Source organism: Alexandromys fortis, unplaced genomic scaffold (genome assembly GCF_014885135.2).
Source record: "Alexandromys fortis isolate MF-2015 unplaced genomic scaffold, M_Fortis_MF-2015_v1.1 scaffold_72, whole genome shotgun sequence".
NCBI lineage: Eukaryota > Metazoa > Chordata > Mammalia > Rodentia > Cricetidae > Alexandromys > Alexandromys fortis.
The window spans coordinates 6,067,505-6,090,203 of record NW_026067969.1 but is presented as its reverse complement, the minus strand read 5'-3'; the positions used below and the strand labels follow the sequence as shown (position 1 = coordinate 6,090,203).

Genomic DNA, 22,699 nt, shown 5'->3' with positions numbered 1-22,699 from the left:
GCCTAGCCCAAAGAACCTGAGACCGTCCCCTGCCAACACAGTTATGTTTTCCTGCAACTCGAGGCGTGACGTTCAAGGACACCAGTCGGACTTGCTGGACGCCCGCAACCGCCTCGACAGCCTAGGTGGCGTTCGGAGGCGGAGAGCGCGAGCTGGACTCTGGCCACCGTTGGGACCCGAGAAGGCGGCCCGGGGGCTGGCGGCTAACGGCTGACCCGGAGACCCCGGCGCCGCAGGCCCCGCCCCCCGCGACCACGTCCAGGCTTGGCCCCGCCCCCGGCTCGCGGGTAGCGGCCCAGGACCGCGACCCGCTGAGGCTCCGCCCCGTGAGTCCTGCTCCACCGGCCGCCCGCCCGGCCCGGTGGGCGCGGGGCCGCCTCTCCTGGCTGGCAGCGGTGACTCGGTGACCTTGAACCTAGAGCCCGAGAGGGGAACCCACTGACCCCATAGAGGCACAGACTTTGCCCAGCGCGAGGGGCGGAGCGGACCTTGTGTCCGCACACAGGCTGGGACGATGTTGGCCTTTGCTGCCAGGACCGTGGTGAGTATGCCCGGGAAGGTTCGGGACAGGGGAAGGCGGGCGGGCCGCGGGCTGTAGGGAGATGACAGTCCAGAATCCCCACACCGGCTGATAGGGTGCCATCTGCAAGGTGGGCAGAGTAGAGCGACCAGGTGAGGGTCGGGATCAAAACCGAAACCTCTGGTGCTCATTGTCAACGACCCAAGAAAAGCCTAGGTTCAAATCTTTTGCATCTTTACACCCCATCCCGCTCCTCCTTCATGCTTTTGGGTATTCTGATTCAGACATCCGTCGGGAGCTCCTGGCTAGGACTCAGCCTCAAGCCTGGTTGTCCTTGCCCCCACCAGAGCCACTTTTCCAAGCCTACCCAGTTGGTCATTCTCCTTGAGTTCATCAGGTGCTCACCTTCCCCCACTATATGTGACTAAGAGAACTAAGGGGGAGACTTGTACTGAAAGTCCCCGGAACAGAACGGCAAGGAGCTGGCAGGCAGCCCTTCGCCTTCCTTCCCCAATGCTGCTGTCCTGGTGTGAGCTCCTTTTCTCTCCGATTCAAACTATCTGTATGGCTGCAAGCTGTGTCTCCATCTCAGACACTGGATTGGCAACTAAAGGTACCCATAACAGTTCAGACCAAGGCTCTTCTAGTGGCACCTGAGAACTGCCTTGCCCTTTTCCAGAGCTATACACCACCCCAAAAGACTGCTTTTACATCATCCTCTGGGACGACCGTATTGGTACAATCACTTTAATGCTAGCAAAACTGTAGCAAGAAGACGACAATCACATCCCACGGCTCTGCTAATCAATTTAGCCCAATATCCAGATGAGGGTCCTTTGGCTTATTATTCATACCAAAAGTACTCCAGCCCCCAACACACCCACACCCACACTTGTGATCGCAACCTGAATGATCTAGAGCTCAGGAAAAAAATAAAATAAAATAAAAAAAATAAAAAAACAGATTTTGGTAGAGGGTGGCCACCAAACGCCCCTGGGCCTAGAAGGGAAACAGGTTTGTAGCAATCATTGTCCATTAGTCGCCCTTTCCTGCCGGCTTCTGCCTTGCATAGTCCCAAACAGGGCTGATTTCAGGGCCACGGGTAGGCAGCCAGGCTGTTTCCACCCTCCAGCCAAGTTTTCCCACATCAAAAAGATCTACGGAGATTTTGACAGGTGGATTTTTTATACCTTTTGGCTTGCCTTCCTGGCACTGGGCCCATCCAAAGAAGAAAGGAGAAAGTCCCAGGTTTCCTCCTACTCCACTCACCAGCTACGGAGAAGTGAAGGAGTAGCTGCTGCGACCCTGTAGCCACCACGGCTGCAGCCTTAGATGCCACCATATCCCTGGCTACTGCCTCGCTGCTCCTCAGCCCTAAAGTGTGGATCTTGTCTTCTCTTTCCAGCCCGGGCAGGTGGCTGCCTCTTGCTAATTTCCGCTCATCCAGTTGGTAGTGCAGTTAGGCTTAGAGATCCAGCCAAGGCAGACAGACAGGGCTCACATCCTCAGTCCTGCCATGGAGGACGAGCAGCAGAGAGAGAAGGTATGGAATGGAGCTTCTGCCGCTTGCCTGCCACTGTGCCAGCAGCCTGGGGGACCTTCCTGCCTCGCTTCCTGCCACCTCCAGAGGCTCCTGGACTCCCCCTTCTCTCTCTGCTACCTCTCACCCTCCATGCCAGGCTACTCCGCTCTCTTGCTGCCTCGCCACCCCATGTCCCTTATCATCACCCCACAGTGAAGAGAAAGCCCAGAGCCTAAAGCTTCACCCAGAAGTGCTGTCACTGCCTGAGTCTCCTGTTTCCGATTCCTTACTATTTCTCAAACTGGAAGGGGGTGAGGAGGGGAATTGGGACCTCTGCTTAGAGAGCCAGCGGCCACCTCTTTGCTGACTAACTTATCTGCCCAGGGAAGGAAGGATAATGGGTCTTGTGCATCCTGATAGGTGTGAGGCCCCCTTACCTCTGCCACCCCAACAATGTCATTTATCCCCGCCCCCGCCCTTTCCTAGCCTCCCTGTATCCCTAGGCTCCTGAGAGGTGGGACTCCTCTACCTGGAGGGCTGGACATCCAGGGAAGACACCACCCATTCAGCTGTCTTTGCCCCAGAGATGGCATATAAGCACCTAGGACTGTAGTTTCTGGAGAGCTGAGCTTCACTCTGAGAGAATGAATAAGCTGTTCTGGTTCCCTCAGGTGAAGCCCCTGGGCCTCCTCAAGCCCTTCTCCCTGATGAAGGTTTCTGGTCGCTTCAAGGCCCACCAGGATGCACTGCCGAGACTGCCCGTGCCCCCACTGCAGCAGTCTCTGGACCATTACCTCAAAGCACTGCAGCCCATTGTGAGTGAGGAAGAGTGGGCCCACACCAAGCAACTGGTGGACGAATTTCAGACCTCAGGGGGTGTAGGGGAACGCCTGCAGAAGGGACTGGAGCGCAGGGCCAAGAAAATGGAGAACTGGGTAAGTGAAATGGCAGTATCTTCATAGTCTCCCAGGGGCCCCGGGTCCTCCAGAGCACCCCTCAGCTTGTTTGTTGCTGGCTGCATGCCCACAGTCTCCCCATACCAGTTGTTCTGGCATTTTTATTTGTTTGTTTGGCAGAGTAATTACCATCAGCAAGTGCAGGGTGGGCAAGAAGGACCAGGCTGCAGCCTCAGAGCTGATGTTCAGTCATGGGGGAGGGGGAGAAGGGTAGAAACAGGATTGTAAATCAGTAGGTGACGTCATGGGTTGGTTTGTTTTGGGTTTTTTTTTTTTTTTTTGGTTTTTGTTTGTTTGTTTGTTTGTTTTGGTTTTTTGAGACAGGGTTTCTCTGTGGCTTTGGAGCCTGTCCTGAAACTAGCTCTGTAGACCAGGCTGGTCTCAAACTCACACAGATCCGCCTGCCTCTGCCCGAGTGTTGGGATTAAAGGCGTGCGCCACCATTGCCAGTTTGTTTGTTTGTAGTTTTCAAGACAAGGTTTCTCTGTGTAGCTTTGGAACCTGTCCTAGAACTTGCTCTGTAGAACAGGCTGGCCTGAAACTCACAGAAATCTGCCTGCCTTTGCCTCCCGAGTGCTGGGATTAAAGGCCTGCTCCACCACCACCACCACCGCCCGGTACATGGAGTTTAAAGGTCATGCTGGCTGGGGTTGCAGCTCTGTGGTATAGCACTTGCCTAGCATGTATGAGAGCCTGGGTTTCTGTCCCAGGGCTGAAGAGAGAAGAGCTAGAGACACGGAGAGCACTGTCTGTCAGGGGAGGACAAGGGGAGAGGGTGTTGGATTTGAGGACATAGGTAGCAACAGTATGGCCTGCTTTGGGGTCAGAGCCTGGGCCAGAGTGTTCAGAGCAGGATGGACAGAAAGGGTGAACGAATGTAGACTTGAGCTTGGTGGCACAGCCTGAGCAAGGGATTTGTGTCACCCTGAGGTTGCTGTACAAGCTCCTGGTTCTGTGTCTAGTCAGTCAGATTAGTTCAATTTCCAAAACACAGCTACACTGGTATATGGTATATATTTTTATAATCACATTGTACACAAAAGTTAAAAAAAAAAAAAAAAAAAAAACAGCCTGGTCTACAGAGCTAGTTCCAGGACAGGCTCCAAAGCCACAGAGAAACCCTGTCTCAAAAAAAAAAAAAAAAAAAAAAAAAAAAAGTAGCTCCAGCTGCCAGGAAGAAAGCAAGAGCAGGAGCCAGAGGCAATGAAGAGGCCAACGTCTTCCCCTAGAGGAGATGTTGATGGCCTGGCACATGGAGGTAGGGAGTCATAAGGCCCAGGACTCAACAGCATTTGCTGATGCAGTGGGACTGGTGGGTGGGAAGTTCCCTTTCAAAGCAACTGGGAGAAGAAGGTCCCAATATGAAGCCCAAGGAAGAAGCTGGCTATAGGGGAGGGACACAGCCTGAGCTGGGTGGAAGTCACCCTCAGTATCCCTGGGGCATTGGTTCCATGGCCCTGCAGATACCAAGATCTACAGATGTTCAAGTCCCTTAGGTCGTTCAGTGTTTCTGTGTCACTAAAAAACTGCCCCCGTGGACCCTGAGTCATCCGGTGTATATCTAACACGCCACAAATGCTGCTAAATAAGTATACATAGTTAAAGGATAATTGTCAAAAAATAAAGGCCTCCATATATTCTGTATCTACAGATCCATCCAGCCTATGTGTTCAGTATAGATGCATTTTTTTGTTTTTCAAATTCTCCACCTAGGCTGGATGGATCTGTAGATACAGAATATATGGAGGGAGAACCCCAGATCTGGGCTGACTGGGGTAGGAATTGGGAAGTACCTTGGATGGGTGGGCCTCAGCGGTAGAAAGTAGGAAGTAGGTGAAAGTTGGCAGGGGTACTTGCTGAACCTTAACAGACCAGGGTCTTGGACTGTTGAAGTCAGGATGCTGGCCCCAAAAGGACCTTAGAGATTTGGGGTCTAGTGGCTTTCTGAGTTTGTTGAGCCACAGAATATTTGCAACCAAAGATTCTGACTAGAGCTAGGCTTCCCACTCTCCACTCACAACACCCTTGAAGATTGCTGCTACTGCCAAAGGGCACCTTCTTCCCAAGTTCTAAACTATAGCCAGGGCCTTGCAATCCCTGTGGTGTGAAGGCCCCTGGCCAAAAGGTAGCCCTTGTCTAACTCCTTCCTACAGATGAAGAAACTGTGACCTAGAGAGGTAGACCAGAGACAGGTCCTCATAGCCGCTCCCAGGAAGACCCTGAGGTGCACAGTCACGTTACCCAGCCTGTGGCAAGTCACCTTCCCTTCCCTCTTGCCAAGGGCCCAGGGCGAGTGGCCTGATGCCACAGGCTGGCCACTCCATAAAGATGGGCTGTGTACTGTGTAGACAGATCCTGCTGCTGTTTAGGATGGCAGGGAGCACACCGAGAGCACTCAGGAGGTTTAGGAACCTGCAAGAGAGAGGTGTAGCATTGTGGCACATGCCTAGCACTGGGAGACAGGCCCAGATCAGCCTAATCTGCATAGCCCTAGGCCAGCCAGGGTACATGGTGAGATCCCTGTCTCAAAAAAATTAAAAATGAAGGGAGGGTAGGTGGAAGTTGCTGGGGACAAAGGACAAACACTGTAAGTTGTATCAGCGCGGAAATTTGTAAGATAAAGGAAGGTTCAGTGACCAAACGTGATTGCTAGCATGTACGTGAGGTCCTGGGTTCAAGACTCACCAGCACACATACACACAGAAAGAAACAAGAGAAAAACTTCTCACTCATTTATTCCCTTGCCAGGTTTGCTTCCAGTCTTTTCTCCCAGGTCATTCTGTTTGCCAGTGCTGTTTGCTCAGGCTCAGGGGAAGATGATGGGTAGGAGGCAGGGAAGGGTACTGTGAACTTGAGCATTTGCTAGGAGACTTCCTGCAGAGAGGCCAAAGGACAGTAGGGCCAGCTAGGTCCCTAGACCTGGGGAAGAAGGGGAACCAGGTTCCTGTGCTCTACTGATCAGCCCTGGTCCTTTTCCAGCTGTCTGAGTGGTGGCTCAAGACAGCCTATCTCCAGTACCGCCAGCCCGTGGTCATCTGCTCCAGCCCAGGAGTGATGCTGCCCAAGCAGGACTTCGTGGATCTGCAGGGGCAGCTCCGGTGAGTGTCAGACTGGCACAAGGCTGGGCGTTGCCAATGGTCAAGGCCCTGTGGGTTTCTAGAACCCTCAAGTCTTCTCCCTAGGAAACTGGAAAGGCCTTGGCCCAGTGCTTTTACCCTGCCCACAGTCCCATCTTACAGATGGGAACTGAAGCTCAGAACAATGAGGGGACCCTCTCCCATGGGCACAACTCAGTTAAGAGTTAAAGGCTTTGGAGCCATTCACCCTCCAACCTTGCCCTGAGTCCCTCCCACTCTGCTCAGCTGACCACACCGTGACCTTTATACACAGTCCCCTTTTCCACATTCAGCCATGTCACCTGCCCTGGCCCTTGTTCCAGTTCTACCCGAGATAAAAATACTAGCAGCAGGGATCTCCAGGAGCCTGCCACTCATTACTGCCACCAGCTTCTCTGAAAGAGACTGGGGCAAGAATAGAGAGAAGCCAGGAGGGAGAGCAAGAAAGAAGTGTGTCTCAGTGGTTGGGTGACTGCATGATGGCCTAGCATGCGTCAGGTCTTAGGTCCCATCCCTAGCAGTGCACACACACAAATGACAAAGGGACCAGTACCTACTGGTTATGGATGGGATTTAGCCCAGGGACTCCAGCCAGCTCATTGTGGAACCAGAGATGACCTCAAGCATTGGGGAATAGTTGGTATGAGCTCGAAGAGCCCTCTTCCTAAACCCAAGGAAGGAATCCAAGGAGGAAGAGGTTGACAGCAGTGACCTGGGAATGTAGACTCAGGAAGAGAAAAGAGCTTAGCAGCAGGATACGTGCACCCTGGAGGGACCCTTCTCTATCTCACTAAGGTAGCAAATCCACATAATGACTACTTGAGACCGTGGTTCAGGTCCTTGGTGGATGTCATCACTGGCCCCTTATCTAGCCATAGTGTGTGCCACTGTTGCTGAGCACCCAGGTCCCTCCAGGTCCTCTCCCAGGCAGATACAGCGCTGCCGCCTGAGATAATGAAAAGAAGCTCAGAAGGGCCTCCCACTGCTGTGGGCACCTGAACTCGGCAGGCCTCAGTCCACTGAGGGGGTGGAGGAGTGACTCCGTAGGTCCCGCCCTTGCCCTTGGCTGATCCTCCTCCTACTCAGGTTCTCCACTGGATGGCCACACAGTTTCACATCTCCACTTCATCCCCCTAGGTTCGCTGCCAAACTCATCGAGGGTGTGCTGGATTTCAAGTCCATGATTGACAAGTGAGCAGCCCCGCCCCCACCCTGACTACCTTGCCCACACCTGACTAATACCATAGCCGCCCCTGACTCGCTCTGGCTCTGGACTTCAGTGTATCAGCCCGGGCACTGAGCTGGCACATGTCATTTTCATTTCCTATTGCCCAGACTTGTAAAGGGTTGAAGACAGTGGTCAGTGTGAGGACATTTAAGTCTTCTGCTCTCGCTCCTGGGACTTCTGGTGACCTTGTCATCCCAGCCAAACTGATCACAGATGCCTGTGATCTGAAGCTCAGAAGGTGGGGGGAGTTTGTGAGTGACTCATAAACAGGGCCCTAGTCCTTAGAAAGTTTAGGCCTGAAAACACCCTTATACCCTACTGGCTCCTGCTCATGCTAAAGAGAAGGCCCCTCACCCAGTTCCAAGTAGTACTAGCAGGTATCTGTCTGTCCCAGCCTCTTCCTCATCCCCTTGCCCAGTGGCCCCTCCCTGTGTCCTCCCACAGTGAGACCCTGCCAGCTGAGTTCCTGGGGGGAAAACCGCTGTGCATGAACCAGTACTATCAGATCCTGTCCTCCTGCCGTGTGCCGGGCCCCAAGCAGGACTCCGTGGTGAATTTCTTAAAGACGAAGAAGCCCCCCATGCACATAACCGTGGTGCACAACTACCAGGTGGGCACCACTGCCCTTCTGAGGGGCCACAGCTCCTCCCAGCCCAACTCCAGCTCCTCCGCTGCAGCCAAGGCCAGGAGAGACTGGTGGGCATTCTCAGCCTGAGATCACCCAGGCCCCTTCTCCTCCACGTCTGGCTTCACAGTTCTTCGAGCTGGATGTGTACCACAGTGACGGGACGCCCCTCACCTCGGATCAGATCTTTGTGCAGCTGGAGAAAATTTGGAACTCATCACTGCAAACCAACAAAGAGCCTGTTGGCATCCTCACCTCTAACCACCGCAACACCTGGGCCAAGGCCTACAACACCCTCATCAAAGGTGCTCCAGGGCAGGGGCTTCCTTACATGCCAAATAGATCCAACATGAGGCTGGGGCAGCCACTTTTTCATTGACCCTCTCAATTTGGAGCTGATGTTACTGGCCCATTTTATAGATGAGAAAACCAAGGCTCAGGTTGGTGAGGCCAGTTTCTTCCCATGAAGTAGCAAGTTGGATTTAGACAAGTGTTGTGGCTGAGGTGCCCTTCTCCATACTCCCTCTACTCCCAGAACAACCCTCATCAAATCCCATACTGGTCATGGGCATAGGCTTCCATACCAGCTCTCCATGTGACCCTGGCTTCTGTGTCTTTAGTATGCCAGGAGCTGGGCCCTGCCCTTTGGGGTATGCAGGGATACTGGTAGGACTTGGTTGAGGGCAAAGCTCTGAGCATACATCCCAAACTCCAAACATGCCCTAGTGGCCCCAAAGGTGGGGAACTCTCCATCCTGCTCAGGGCAGGAGACAGCAGGCTCTGAGGCTCTCTATGCTTACCCCAACTACAGACAAAGTAAACCGGGAGTCGGTAAACTCCATTCAGAAGAGCATCTTCACTGTGTGCCTGGACAAGCCAGTCCCCAGAGTCTCAGACGATGTCTACCGCAACCATGTAGCAGGCCAGATGCTGCATGGTGGTGGCAGCAAGCTCAACAGTGGCAACCGCTGGTTCGACAAGACACTGCAGGCAAGTGAGGACCTGGCGGGGCCACAACCCCAAAGCTTGGTTCGCTGAGGCTCTTGACTTTCAGTCCCCTCCTTAGGCCCAGCGTCCCCAGCTTCCTGCTTGTAAAGGAGGCTGGGGACGCTGCTTTAATTACCGGGCAACCAGCCTGTTATTACCTGGCCTGCATACCACCGACACCCCCAGCATAACCCTTCAGCATGTCAGAGACAGAGTGGTGCACTCTGGGGGTGCCTTCCTCATAGCGCAGGTGCAGCAGCTCTGCTGCGGTGGTGTGCTTCTGAGGACCTGCTGTCAGCGCAGGGACGGGAGATGGCTTCGGGGACCCTTCCTGTGAGACCCACCCAGAGAGCCACTCTCCAAAGGATCTGATAGGGCTGATAGGATGGGCCCTTTCTCTCCACAGTTCATTGTGGCAGAAGATGGATCCTGTGGGATGGTTTATGAGCATGCAGCTGCAGAAGGGCCCCCCATTGTCGCCCTTGTGGACCATGTCATTGAGTACACGTGAGTCTGCTTACAGCGTCACTCCCCAGTTCCCGATGGCAGGCGGTGTGCAGGTGACAGACCTAGCCTGTAGAGATACTTCACTCTCATTTTCACCGAAGTCAGTCGCGCGCTCGCTCTCTCTCTCTCTCTCTCTCTCTCTCTCTCTCTCTCTTTTAGAAGATTTTGTTTTGTTTGTTTTTTGAGACAGGGTTTCTCTGTAGCTTTGGGGCCTGTCCTAGAACTCTCTCTGTAGGCTGGGCTAGCCTCGAACTCACAGAGATTTGCCTGCCTCTGGAGTGCTGGGATTAAAGGTGTATACCACCACCACCTAGATTAGATGTTTTTTTTTTAATTTTGTTTATGTATTTCATGTGGATGGGTGCTTTGTCTGCATGTGTGCCTGCACACCAGAAAAGGGCATTGGGTCCCACTATAGATGGTTGTGAGCCACCAGGCTGTGAATTTAACTCAGGACCTCTGGAAGAGCAGAGCAAGCCAGGACATGGTGGCACGTGCCCTTAACTGCAGGTGGATCTCTGAGTTCTAGGCCATCCTGGTCTACAGAGTGAGTTCCAGGACAGGACAGCCAGGGCTACACAGAGAAACCTTGTCTCAAAAAACAAACAAACAAACAAAAAGAGTAAAGAGGAGAGCAGCCAGTAGCCTTAATCACTGCTGCAGAGGCTGTAGTTTCTAGTCACACCTGGCTTTGAATTTACTTCTGGCTCTGTATATCCCAGCGTTGTAGCTTTAGACAGGGTTCTTGTTTTCCCCAGACCCATAGTCTCTATTTTGTTTTGAAACAGAGTCTCAGCCAGGCAGTGGTGATGCATGCCTTTAATGCCAGCACTCGGGAGGCAGAGGCAGGTGGATCTCTGTGAGTTTAAGGCAGCCTGGTCTACAGAGTGAATTCCAGGACAGCTAGAGCTTTACACAGAGAAAACCTAGCTCAAAAAACAAACCAAAAAAAAAAAAAAAATAACAGAAGAAGAAAGAAACGGGGTCTCACTATAGCCTGGTTGTCCTTGAACTCGTTAAGTGATCCAGGCTAACCTCAAACTCACAGAGATCCACCCACTTCTGCCAGGACACTACATATGCTACCACACCTGGCTTCCACCAGGCATCTTGAAAGCTGGGGTGAAGTCAGTCTTCACAAGGGCTAACCCAGGATTTCTGAACCCCCTACCCCTAGCTTCAGGAACTCATCTTCCCCTCCTCAGTCCTAGGGGTACTGGGGCTTCAGTAACACTGGCATGAGCCTAAAGCCCCCCTGTCCCACGCAGAAAAAAGCCTGAGCTTGTGCGGTCTCCTATGGTGCCCCTGCCCATGCCCAAGAAGCTGCGGTTCAACATAACCCCTGAGATCAAGAATGACATCGAGAAAGCCAAACAGAACATCAGCATGTGAGTGCATGGCTGCGTCCTGTCGGGGAGGGCCAGCCACAAGGCTGCCAGGTGCCTGCTTCTCATCCATGCCTCCTGCACCTCCACCCCAGCATGATCCAGGACCTGGACATCACCATACTGGTATTCCATCACTTTGGAAAGGACTTCCCCAAGTCAGAGAAGCTAAGCCCTGACGCCTTCATCCAGATAGCCCTGCAGCTGGCATACTACAGGTGCACCTGATCACCTGCCCCACGGAGGAGGAGGGGAGGGGAGTTTCAGGCAGCCATGTAGAGAGGGGCCATACTGAGATCCACCTCCCATCCAGGATCTATGGACAGGCATGTGCCACATATGAAAGTGCCTCTCTGCGTATGTTCCACCTGGGCCGCACTGACACCATCCGCTCAGCCTCCACAGACTCACTGGCCTTTGTCAAAAGCATGGATGACAGCAATGTGCCGGTGAGCGGTCTGGGGCAGGGTGGGTAGGCCGTGCTGGTCATCCTTCCTTTTCTCTTCACCCTTTCTGCGCAAATGGATTGCACCCCAATTGTATTCCAGCCCCAAGGTGGGCAAAGGGAACTTAACAGAAGATGGAGCCATGAATTTAGTTAGTTCTGAGCTTCCTGGCACCCAAGGCGAAACCATCTCTCCATCTGTTCATAAGAGAAGCCGGCCAGCCCTCTGTCCACTCACATCAGCAGCGAGTACTGGGCTCTGGAGAATGAGGCCATGGTGGTTCAGTACTTGCTGTGGTGTTGGGTGCAGAGCAAGCTGCTAACAAGGGAGAGGAGGAACAGCACTTCAACTTCCTGTTTTCCACCCCACCCCCAGGAGCAGCAGAAGGTGGAGCTGCTTCGGAAGGCCGTGCAGGCCCACCGAGCCTACACTGACCGAGTGAGTGAGCCCTGCTCTCCTTCCTTACTGTTCATTACCACCCCTGCTTGTCTGTCTGTTCTCTGGAGCCCCTGGGAATCTCACTATTTTAAATTAATATCGCTGGGCTGGAGAGATGTCTTGGTGGTTAAGAGCACTGACTGCTCTTCCAGAGGACCTGTGTTCAATTCCCAACACCCGTCACACAGACATACATGCAGATAAAACACCAATGCATGCAAAATAAATTTTAAAAGTAATTAATATTACAATTTGAAAGTTGGTGAAACCAGGGTCAACCTAGCCACTGCCCTGTCCCAGTTCCATGATGGCATTGAGCACATGCCCTCCCCTCTGGTCTCGTGTTGTGCACGCTCCCTGATGGCCCAGCAGATGGCACCTCTCCTGCTTTCCAGCAGCTGAGGCCGCAGCTCGACAGGTGGTGGTCTGAGCATTAGTAGGTACAGTGTGTCCATGCTACAAGCAAGGCACACATAGACACTGCCTGTCATACGAAGGGCACACTCCCCGTCTTACTCCACATGCACAGACACTGCCCTCTTAAACAGTGCAGACCCCACCTGACCTTGTTCCATGGCATACACGGACACTGCTCATCTTACACGCAGACACTGAACCTACCGCTCCTTACCAGAGCTCATGTTTGGTTTGGTTTGTTGTTTTCAAGACAGGGTTTCTCTGTGTAGCCCTGGCTGACCTGGAACTTGCTCTGGAGACCAGGCTGGCCTCAAACTGAGAGATCCTCCTGCCTCTGTCTCCCAAGTGCTGGGATTAAAGGTGTGATCCACCACCACTTGGTAAAAGCTTATGTTTTAAGTCCTGCACTGTTCTGCCTCCCTGGCCAGTTGTCTATTCCTCTATGGTCCTAGTTTCCCCATCTGGGAGGTGAGGGCTCTTCTATCTGGACACCTTGACCTCATGTTTCTGAGAGACCAGTGCCACAGACTCCTGAGGAGAGCAGGGATATAACCCTGCAGCACCTGCCTCTTAGTTCCCCCTCCCACAGGCAATCCGAGGGGAGGCCTTTGACCGGCACCTCCTGGGTCTGAAGCTGCAAGCCATTGAGGACCTCGTGAGCATGCCCGACATCTTCATGGATACCTCCTATGCCATTGCTATGCACTTCAACCTTTCTACCAGCCAGGTAGGCCACTGCCTTAGGTGCCCCCAGGGTAGGGTTAGTAGAACCCACTGGCAGGGGCTGGAGTGATGGTTAAGAGCACTTGCTCTTCTTCCAGACGACCCAGGTTCAGTTCCCAGCACCCTCATCAGGTTATTTACAACCACCTATAACTTCATTTCCGGATTAGCTGATGTCTTCTGGCCTCTGTGGGCACACACATACATGTGGCACACATACCCACACTCAGGCATACACATATATAAAATACGAATAACCTTTAGAACCCATTGGCAGCTGGACCTTAGGGGTAATGTGGCCCACATAGGTCACCATAGACTCATTGCCAAAGCAACTGAGTTCCCAAGCAGGAGCTCAGGGTGGGGACACTGCTGTGACAAGGATGGGAAGGCTTAGGCCTCTCAGAGAATTGGTTCCATTTGTAAATGACTCCCTGATCAATACCAACTAACACGTGCTGAGTGCTGGGACACAGCTGGGGACGAGCCATAGTCCCAGGAAACTCCCCGGATCTGTGGAGCACAAGCTGGGAGGCAGTGCTGGGGGCCAGAGGAGCACAGAGGGGCACCACTGCTCTCTCTAGGAATGTGAAGGAAAGCTCACCCCATGGAGAAAAGGAAAGAGCTGGGGGGAGTGGATACAGAGGCAGACTGGTACACCAAGTGGCAGAAGGGCCACCGTAGGCCTGGCCATGAGAACCTTGAACTTGCTGTTCCCAGGTGCCTGCCAAGACAGATTGTGTCATGTTCTTCGGCCCTGTGGTCCCAGATGGATATGGCATCTGCTATAACCCCATGGAAGCCCATATAAACTTTTCCGTGTCGGCCTACAACAGCTGTGCTGAGACTAACGCTGCCCGCATGGCTCACTACTTGGAGAAAGCTCTGCTGGACATGCGTAGCCTACTACAGAACCACCCCAGGGCCAAGCTCTGAGCCCAGGCCAAGGCCTGCCAGTACTACAACCACGCCTTCTTTGGGATGGACACCTGCCATGGCTGTTCCTTGGTTCCTGTGCCCTCCAATTTGACTGAGCCAGGGAAAACCTCTAGCAGGGCCCCAAGGTCCAAGCCAAGTGCCTTCCAGGTCCTGTCCTCAGCATCTGCCATAGTCCAAGTGCCAGGGTTGAGTTTAGCTCACCACCATGAGCCCCAGGGAAGGGAACTAGGCTAGCCCATCTCTTAGAGCTGGGGCTGTGAAGAGCCCCTTTCCTCAGCCCTGGCCAGTCACTACCGTCTCCACAGCCAAGCTGAAATCTGTCACCTATGAACGCCCAAGGACCAGGACTCAGAGAACTATCTTGCGCTGAGGCTCTCGGCCCTCTGAGGCCTCGCCTCCATCACCCACCTCGAGGTGCCATCTCCAAGTTGCTGCGCTCTTTCTGGTGACTCCTGCCCCAGCCTTCTTGCTTCCATTCAGCTTGTCCAGAACTACATTCATGGTTCATATGTGAATATTCCAGGTGATCAATAAAGAGAAGCGCTGGTGAAGACGAGCTTCAGCTGGGGGGAAGTAGAGGCCAAAGACCTGGCCTTGCCACCCTAGCTGTGTCTGGTTCTGAGGGCTGCTGTCCAAATGGCCAGTGGGCCAGCACACTCTGGAAACCAGGAGTCCTCACCAGGGGTGGTGCCAGACCCTAGTGGGTCTATTTCTACAGCACCCTCCTCCTGGCTTCCCAAGTCCATAGCTAGTGGGGTGCTACAGATCTGAAAGCCGGTGCAGCTCCTGCTCTGAACTCATCAGGAGGGGTAGTGAAGCAGGGCCCCCATCATTGGAGGCATAAGCCTAGGGAGTCAGCCACCAGCTCAGAGCCATGGATTGTCCCCAGCCTTGATACCTGCTAGAGGGTACATATCCTGCCCACGACCCTGGGTACACTTGTGCTTGGAATGCAGGCCTGAGAGGCTGTCACATCTGTGAAGAAAGTGCTTCATGGCCTGACTGACCTGTGTGTCACCTGCCCTGTGGCATGGACCAGTTTTCCCATGAAACCTGTTCAGAGGAGCTAATGTCACTGTGCCACTAAATGGCACAACTAAAGGTCTCAGCGCAGTCTCACACCACACCCACGAGCTGTTCCAGGGCAGCAGGTGTGCAGAAAGGAGCTCTCAGGGTGTGGCCCCAGAGAAGAGCTGAAGCCCAGGCAGGGCTCACTGTAATTTAAAAGACTGTGACAACAATTTCAAGTCCAAGATACATCCTTTCTCCTGGGGTCACTACTAGTCAGAAGTCCTAATTGTTAAGATTCTACCCTCCTCCACCATGTGAGGACCATGGTGACCTCCCATACTCCCTCACCCAGAGGGTGCGGCTGTGCACCTTGGCATAACCTGCCAGGAAAGGAAATCACCTGCTTCAGGACAGCCTGTGCTCACTCGGTCCTGCAAGGCGTCTGGCCACCTGTACACACTGAAGCAGACAGCACAAGCGATGCTGACTGTGGAACCACTGTGAAGAGCAGATACTCCCCAGCCCTCAAGACTGTTCTGTGGAGGAACCCTTGGCTAGGGCTAGCCTCTACCAGGCAGGGAGGGTGTCTGACAGGAGCACAGACATGATTATTCTGGGTGACAGACTGTGGTGACATAGGCACCAGAGGCTGGCAAGCCCCTGTGGCAGATATTGAGGTCATTCAAACCCTCACTTTCAGGGCTAGAAGGGACTGAGTCCTGGAAATGCTTATGGCTTCAGGGCCTTACCACATCCCTGTCCCAGAGGGCCCCCCGTGCCCCAGCTGTCCCAGCCCCCCTCCCATGAGCTCAGTTAATGTGTGCTCAGTCTCCAGAGTTTCAGATTTTATTTTAAAACAATAGTAAACAATTTCATTTATTTTCTTAAACCACCTCACACTTGGCTTGTCTCAGGCAAAAAGTAAAAAATAAAAATCCTAGGGGAAGAAGAGGGAACATGACTGACCTACCTCCCTAGAAACCAGCCCTGGCCCTGGCATCTCGAGGGGCTTGGACACAGCCTTTAACAAACACGAAAGGAAAGCACCAAAAACTTGTGCTTCAGCAGCAGGTTAGGAACCTCCACAAAGAAAAGGGGGGGGGGGTCAAACACAGTTCCCCAGGGGCTGCTTCAGTTCTGGAAGCATCTCCACAACCGTGGCAGGGCAACTCAGAGAGTGGCCCGAAGAGGGACCCCTTACAGCTGGGCAGGTGGGGATCAGAGAGCCCACACCCAGGCAGCCTCCAGGGTCAACCCACACAGGTTTCTAGCCTCCAGGGCAGGCAGAAATCCAGAGCACACGGGGCAGCTGATGGGGGAGGGTGTCAGCACGGCCACACTGCCAGAATCCTAGCTCCTGGTTCCTGCTTTGTTCAAGTGGGAATGAAGACAGATGCTACTGGATGGCCAGACAAAAGGAGCTGTAAACGCTTGGGTGTGCTTACCCATATGTGCAGGCTCTTTTGTCGGGAAGGGATTACTGTCTTGGGGATAGAGGACCAGAGAAAGCCCTTGTGATGTTGGGTTGATACAGGGAAGAACACAATGACAGCAGCCAACAGACGGGTGCTCACTCTGGGGCCCTGCCCCCAGACAAGGAAACACTGACAAGGTTCTGGAATGGCAATGGCGGCAGGGAGAGCAGGGGATGCTCACTCATGGGCTCCAGGCCCCAGGGCCCCACTCAGGTCCAACAGGAGGCAGGCTGTCCAACCTGTGGCTCGGGGCACGGACTGGGAGCTGACCTGGGCCCCTCTGTACACAGGGCAGCCACCGCAGAGCAGCCTCTTCAGCCCAGACTCCATAATCCCAAAAAATAAATAGTGTGCACTCGCCACCTGGAGTTCCTGGTCTCAAGACCAGAGAACCGAGCCCCCGTGCTCTATCCAACCCAGGGCCCATGCCAAGAGCACTTTCCACCCAGTCAGGAGCAGACAGCAGCAGAGCCAGGGTATCTGGCCATGTGACCCACAGGGAGCAGGCCCTCCCAGGGTCCTCGCCGAGGGCCTGACTCAGCCCTTTGGTCCATCATGTCCATTAAAATTAAAGTAAGAAAGAAAAAGGCTCCACTTGGTGACTTGGGTCTGTAGAGGTCTGCTTCACCCCTCCATCCATCATCATGTCCATCCATCATGCAAGGCATGGTACAGGCCAGATTCGGAGGCTTGACCCAGCAACACCCACCAGTCACTGCAATTTTGTTCCCAGCTTGCGTTGTCTGTTCCTGCAAAATGGGACTGGCTTAGATGTGGGGATGCCTGGTATTGAGTGGCAAGCCCCACAGCTATTCTCCCTCCCTGCTCAGTCTCAACGAGACAGGTCAATGCCCAACCATACCCACCCTGGCCAGGGCCAGGGCAATCAGAGCTCCTGCCATGGGCTGGAACCTGAAGAGGGCCAGCATTAGACTGGGCTGTATCATGATGGCCCAGGTTTGGAACTCAGGAATTGAGTAAGGGGATGGCAAGATAGGGCTGGGTCAAGACGAGAAAGGTCAGTGATAATTGTCTGGGTCTGTCTATTTGTGGGGAGTTCTGCTGCTATCCCCAAAGCAGCTACAAAAAAGGTGGCATGCTCTTCTGGAGGTAGGTATGCAAGCAGAGGAAGGTATACTCAAGGGGGCTGCCTGGGAGGAAGCATCTACTTGGAGGGACACAGGAAGAATCACCGCTGTGCTCTGGAAGGGGCTAGCTGAGGCTCAGACGTAACAGTGCTCAGGTAAGGTACCTGCACAATTAGAAAGTTAACTGTGGCCCACAGGGCCCTGGTGTGATGTGGCCCCAGCCCTTCCATCCTCACAGATCCCTGCTGCTTTGACCACCAGGAGGGTGGGAACATGGCTGTCTCACTGTGCTCAGCCCCTGCACACAGCCTGACACGGAGCAGGTGCCAGGGAGAGCAGAGGATGAAGGCAGGTGGCAGCTGGCAGGAGAGCAGGGCTGAGTAGGGCTGGCTACTCTGGAGCCAGGTGGGGAGCTGAGCCTGAGGCATCTGGGGCCTTTCTGTCACTAATGGGATTGCCCTGCCCTAACCCTCAAATCCCCTTTCCTCATGGATCCCAGGCTTTGCCCTCAAGCTCATTAGGATAATGTGGACCTTGATGTCCTAACACTTCTCCTAGCTGCCAGACACCCACACTGCCCACACTGCCCAGTGGCATCCTCTGGAGCCTGACCTGCCTCAGCTCTGCTCAGAGTTTAGGGAGCGGCTGGCCTCCACCCTTGACTGGGGAAGAGTTAAATAGAAGAGTATGAGTCAGGAGACACCGAAGTCCAGGTTTGCCCTGACTTGTGCTCAGCTTCGAGATGGCCCAGTGTACCCCAGCCTACCAGCTAACAGAGCTGAAGAGTTCTAGGACAGCCACACTCGTGTGCCCTGAAAACCTGAGGCCCAGGTCTGTGTCTGTGCTGGGGAGGATGAACGCTCACATTGGGCCAGCGTAACCAGCTCCCCACCCACTCACAGACAGAGCCCAGGCAAGTGGCTCCCTCCTCTCTGGGCCTCACTTTTTCCATTTGAAAAAACTGGAGCATAGAGGAATTCTGGGTCAGAATGGAAGCAAGTATCTAACTTTGGAGGAACCTTCCAAATGGAGGACAGTGTGGAGTGACTGCTGTCCCCTGAACTCACCTGGCTTCTGCCCTGGTTACTGTGTACTCAAACCAGAGCACATTGGGAATGAGGCTCGTGTCCCGGATGAGTAAAAACTCGGAGATGGGCCTGGAGAGACAGATACCCAAAAGCCAGGGCCATGGTGAGGGCATGAGCCTACCACCAAGCCAGATATCCCAACAGTTCCTGGAGCCCTCCAGCCTCCTCCACTGCTCCATGAGACTCTTGCTGCCTCCTGAGTCTCTAAGTGCAGAAGCAAGGACAGATGATGGCACTCTGGCTGCTAAGCCTGAGAAGCCCAGAAGCCCCTGGGGGAGGCGACAGCAGGAGAGTGGGTGTTACAGCCTCATGCCACCAGAGGTCCAGGCACTGGGCCATCCCGGACACCAGGCTCTCCAAAGATGGTCACACCTGCAGGAGGGGCAGGGACAAGGTGCTGGGAAGGGATGGGGAATTGGTTACCAGGCTGCTATCCTGGGGAACAGTGGGGTGAGGACTTCTTGGGTGAAGATGAACCAAGCGATGGCCATGAGGCTTCCAGCAATACCCCCATAGAGTACCTGGCTCCAGGTGTGGTACAGCAGGTAGACCCTGTGATAAGGCCAGAAGGGAAATTCATGAGAACCAACCAGGGATGGGCTTACACGATAGCCCTCCCCAAGGGCCAGTTCCTTGGCCCCTGGGTGTGCAGATGTGAAGACTCAAATGGAAGAGGCACTTTCAGAATTGCAGCAGGGATGCAGGGGCAGCCCATGCATCTCCAGACCTGCCTCCTTCCTGGCCAGTGCTTAAACTGGAGCCTGTCTTCAAGGGTGCACTCCTCCTATCCCCGCCCCACCAGGAAGCTGGGGACAAATGGTTAATACAAGAAGCTGCTGTTGCAGCTTACCCTGCTGTTAGACAGGGCAGCTGGAGCCTCTGGGGCCCAGGGGCCACAGAGACTGTTCAAAAGAGACCAAGATCCTAGCAGGACCCCAGTGGGCAGGCTGCAGGATGAGGCTCCTCCCTTCATACCTGCTATAAGAGACGAGAAAGGCTGCAGTGAGGAGCCCCAGGGAGAGCAGGTGCCTCCACAGCAAGTCCAAGAACCTGGCTTTATTTGTCTGGTGCATTCTGGAAAAAGAGGTACATCAGATAGTCTCAGCCCACAGCCTGAACAAGGGCCTCCCAACAGCCCCCGGCAGGGGTGGGGGTGGGGCAAGAAGCTCACCTTAAATACAGGAACAGGAAGGAATAGACAGAGAAGAACCACATAAACTGGGAGTGGCTGGAGGGCATCCCGTACTTAGTGCCCACTGCCGTGTGTGGGCCTGGGGGAGAAGAAAAGAACAGGGCATCATGGGAGGACATGGGCTTCCTCATAATGTCCAACATGAAGCCCTGGGTCCTTGAACTCCCAGCCCTACCTCCACAGGGCCGAGGCTCCTGGATGACGTGTTTGATCAGCCAGTTGACACCTTCATTGAGTCCCAGGCCCCCGAGGAATGAAATCTGCTGGGAAAAATGGGCACTCGGTTGGGCCTCTGCATACCTTCTGGCTGCCACCCAATCCCCATGATCATGGCCTCTGATTGGACAGCTCAAACCATGAGTAAACAACTAGGAGACCCTATAACCTTTGCAGACCAAAAGAGGGTTCTGGGCAAAAAAGACTGAAAGAGGGTGGGGCCGGAACTTACCGTGTGTAGCTCCCGCTTGAATATGATGAGGGTCAAAAAACCAACAATAACAAAGATAGGGCTGAGGCTCAGGTAGGCAAGGATGTGGCCAAAGAGATCACCTGTAGGGACAGAGGAACAGGATGAGACAGGGCATGAGTATCAGAAGAGGGGTCAGTTCTCTGAAAGTCAGCAGGGCCTAACAAAAGAGGAGGTCCCAGAGTGCAGGGCCACAGCCATGGACCCTGGTTGATGAAAGGGGTGCATCACCAACCAGGAAAGACCACACTCCATGAGTTTTGAGAAGGTGCCTCTTTGCCCCCATCTTACAGAAGGAACTAAGTCTCAGCATGGCTATGTGCCTTGCTCAAGCAGCATAACCTGAGAGAGGTGGAACCTGGATGAACCCCAGTCTCTGGCCCAGTGTATGGGGGTCTAGAGACCATACACATTGCTCTGTCAGAGGGGGAGTCTGAACCCCAAGGTCCAACATGCTGCACATGTCTGGGCTGCAGTTGGGGCTGGGTCTTCTGGAGAAGTCTGTGCTCTTCCAGACACCAGATACAGAGAGAGGCACTCAGGAGACTCCAGTGGAGCCAGCTCAAAGTGGCCACCCACAAAGTCAACAGATTCTCAGAGCCTTGCCGCAATAAGACATTGGTTTTTCCACTCCCGTTAAAGACTGGATGGACCAGGTGAGGACCACTGGCCTCTCTGAGGGTCAGAGGCTGATGCTAAGAGTACAGTCATGGTCCCTTGCTCACAGGCAAGGCTCCAAAGGCCACTCACCATGTAGACAAAGTGGCTGACTAAGGAACCATCATTCACTTCCTGTAGCAGCCTGAGCTGCTTGCAGGAACTCAGGTAAGGACTTTACCTCCCTAGACCACCACAGTCTCTCCTGTGTGTGTGTGTGGGGGGGGCATCTTCCCCACAGCTGAGAAGAAGCGGTGTAAAAATGCCTAGCATGGTCTCTGTCACACAGGGCACTCCCACAATGGGGCTCACAGAGGCTGGGGGTACCCAGTATGGGAAATGGCACATTGCAGCAGCCTGGCCTTATACAAGCAGGCAGGTTCCCACAGAGGGCAGAGAGAAGATTCCAGGCCTTAAGAAATAGATGCACATATTCCTTACCTGACTTAAGTTGGCCAGTAACCCAAGTTCAAAGTCTCATGCTGCCATGGTCCCACTAGGGAATACTGAGTGAGTGCCCACCCTTCTCTGAGCCCATGTCTCCCCAGGCCTGAGGTTCTGACACTCACAACTCAAATGGTAATGGCTGGGCCATGAAAACAGGGCATGGCAAGGGCCCCTGAACCTCTGACCAAATCCTCAGGTTGCCTTACAGCAAGCAAGACCTTCAGGCTCCCTGTACCCACTGCTAGGGACCCTGACCACCCTTCCCCTGTCCTCGGGAAGCGTTTTCTTAGGCCCCACCTACCAGGCTCTGCACAGTCCTGGCCCACTTCCCCCCAGCCTCTGCTCCAGTTGCAGGACGGAACTCCAGGTCCCCGAGCACACTGTGCTGTCCTACTTCTGCACCTATGCACACGTGGGCTCCTCCACCTAGGCTGTGGCCTAGGGGAACTCAACAAACCAAGCCAAGACCCAGCACAGCCCCAGACCCCACAAAGCCCTCAGCCTGAGGCAGGCCTGCGACTGGGCCAAGGCTCATGAGCCACTAGTTAGATCGGTAGCTGGGGGTGGGCGCCTCTCTCTGCACGCTTACACTTCAGGTCTCATGAGGGTAGTGACCATGTCTCCGCACCCCACTATCCTCTGAGTGGAGCAATGTATGACACCCCACAGGGATCAGACACCAAGTTAAACAGGTAAAGGGAGCGTGTTCAGTATATAGAGGGGTGGGTATGTAGAGTAGGGGTTCCCGGGGGTGCGGAGGGCTGGACTTCACCAGATGCGCCAGGCTCAACCACGGGCATCACACAAGGCCTGCACATGTCATGGTGTTCTCAGTGGCAGCTGCCTTCTCATCTGTAAGGTCTCGAGCCCTCCAAGAAGCTACTCTGAAGCCAGGGAGGGAAAGTCAGGAAGGTGTGGAGTCCTCAACCAAGTCTCTCCCCTTCTCCAGGCCTGGTTTCCCTCCTCTGCAACAGAGACTTTCCACAGAGCAAGAGTGCAAGGCCTTCGCCATTCCAAACCCAGAGCCGGCTCAAGGCCTAGCCCTTGGGAGATGCGAGGCGATGCAGAATGAATGAATGAGTGGATGGATGGATGGTGAACGGGCCCGACCCTGGGTGGAACTGCCACACCTTAAGTATAGCCAGCACACCCAGAGCCAAAGTTCTCCCTGCCTGTGGGCCTGTGCTCTCCCTTCCCTGAGTCAGAGGTCAGCAAGGGGCCCCCAGGTGCTCAGCAACCAACATCTACCCAGGGAGGGTGCTACCAAGCTAGATAGCAACTACAGGTAATTTCCTGAGTGCTCGCCACAGCGAACAGGCTAGGCCCTGTGCCAGCACCTCTCAGGTCTGTGCTCATTGAGGCACACGGCATTACAGAAAGGAGACACTGTTCTTGAGCCACTTAGAAGATGAGGTGACGGGAGTGGTGGCGCCTCCGCCCCCCCCCCCCCCCCCCCCCCCCCCCCC

The 22,699-nt window shown here is 54.2% G+C and overlaps 2 protein-coding genes across 5 annotated transcripts in view; one reads left to right on the top strand and one right to left on the bottom strand.

Annotated features, from left to right (window-relative positions):
- Window positions 1–67: 67 nt before the first annotated feature.
- On the top strand, window positions 68–14,360 carry Crat (carnitine O-acetyltransferase). 3 transcript variants are annotated; one of them, XM_050155153.1, is made up of 15 exons: window positions 68–541; window positions 1,926–2,063; window positions 2,714–2,977; window positions 5,978–6,096; window positions 7,252–7,305; window positions 7,787–7,952; window positions 8,098–8,272; window positions 8,779–8,957; window positions 9,361–9,461; window positions 10,730–10,849; window positions 10,942–11,064; window positions 11,160–11,295; window positions 11,668–11,730; window positions 12,722–12,874; window positions 13,591–14,360. In XM_050155153.1, exons 2-15 carry the CDS (start codon window positions 2,037–2,039, stop codon window positions 13,804–13,806), a joined length of 1,896 nt encoding a protein of 631 aa, XP_050011110.1. In that variant the 5' UTR covers window positions 68–541; window positions 1,926–2,036; the 3' UTR covers window positions 13,807–14,360. The 3 variants fall into 3 exon arrangements, with proteins under 3 accessions (XP_050011110.1, XP_050011109.1, XP_050011112.1); XM_050155152.1 differs by lacking the exon at window positions 1,926–2,063; XM_050155155.1 differs by lacking the exon at window positions 1,926–2,063 and having other exon boundaries at window positions 70–541; window positions 12,737–12,874.
- A 1,290-nt stretch (window positions 14,361–15,650) lies between these two features.
- Dolpp1 (dolichyldiphosphatase 1) overlaps window positions 15,651–22,699 on the bottom strand; it is an 8,010-nt gene continuing 961 nt past the window's right edge. The window contains exons 2-8 of one of the 2 annotated variants that reach the window (XM_050155162.1): window positions 20,112–20,212; window positions 19,839–19,923; window positions 19,643–19,742; window positions 19,447–19,545; window positions 18,895–19,023; window positions 18,451–18,540; window positions 15,651–17,044 (exon numbers count right to left, since the gene is read on the bottom strand). In XM_050155162.1, coding sequence (XP_050011119.1) covers window positions 17,008–17,044; window positions 18,451–18,540; window positions 18,895–19,023; window positions 19,447–19,545; window positions 19,643–19,742; window positions 19,839–19,923; window positions 20,112–20,212 — 641 coding nt within the window. In that variant the 3' untranslated portion in view covers window positions 15,651–17,007. The remainder of the gene's footprint in view (window positions 17,045–18,450; window positions 18,541–18,894; window positions 19,024–19,446; window positions 19,546–19,642; window positions 19,743–19,838; window positions 19,924–20,111; window positions 20,213–22,699) is intronic. The other variant, XM_050155163.1, reaches the window with a different exon arrangement.

Coding starts and splice junctions, on each gene's coding strand:
- Crat (XM_050155152.1), top strand. CDS start 515: ATGTTGGCCTTTGCTGCCAGGACCGTG. Junction 6,097..7,251: donor GATCTGCAGGGGCAGCTCCG/GTGAGTGTCAGA, acceptor TCATCCCCCTAG/GTTCGCTGCCAAACTCATCG. Junction 11,731..12,721: donor ACCGAGCCTACACTGACCGA/GTGAGTGAGCCC, acceptor CCTGCCTCTTAG/TTCCCCCTCCCACAGGCAAT.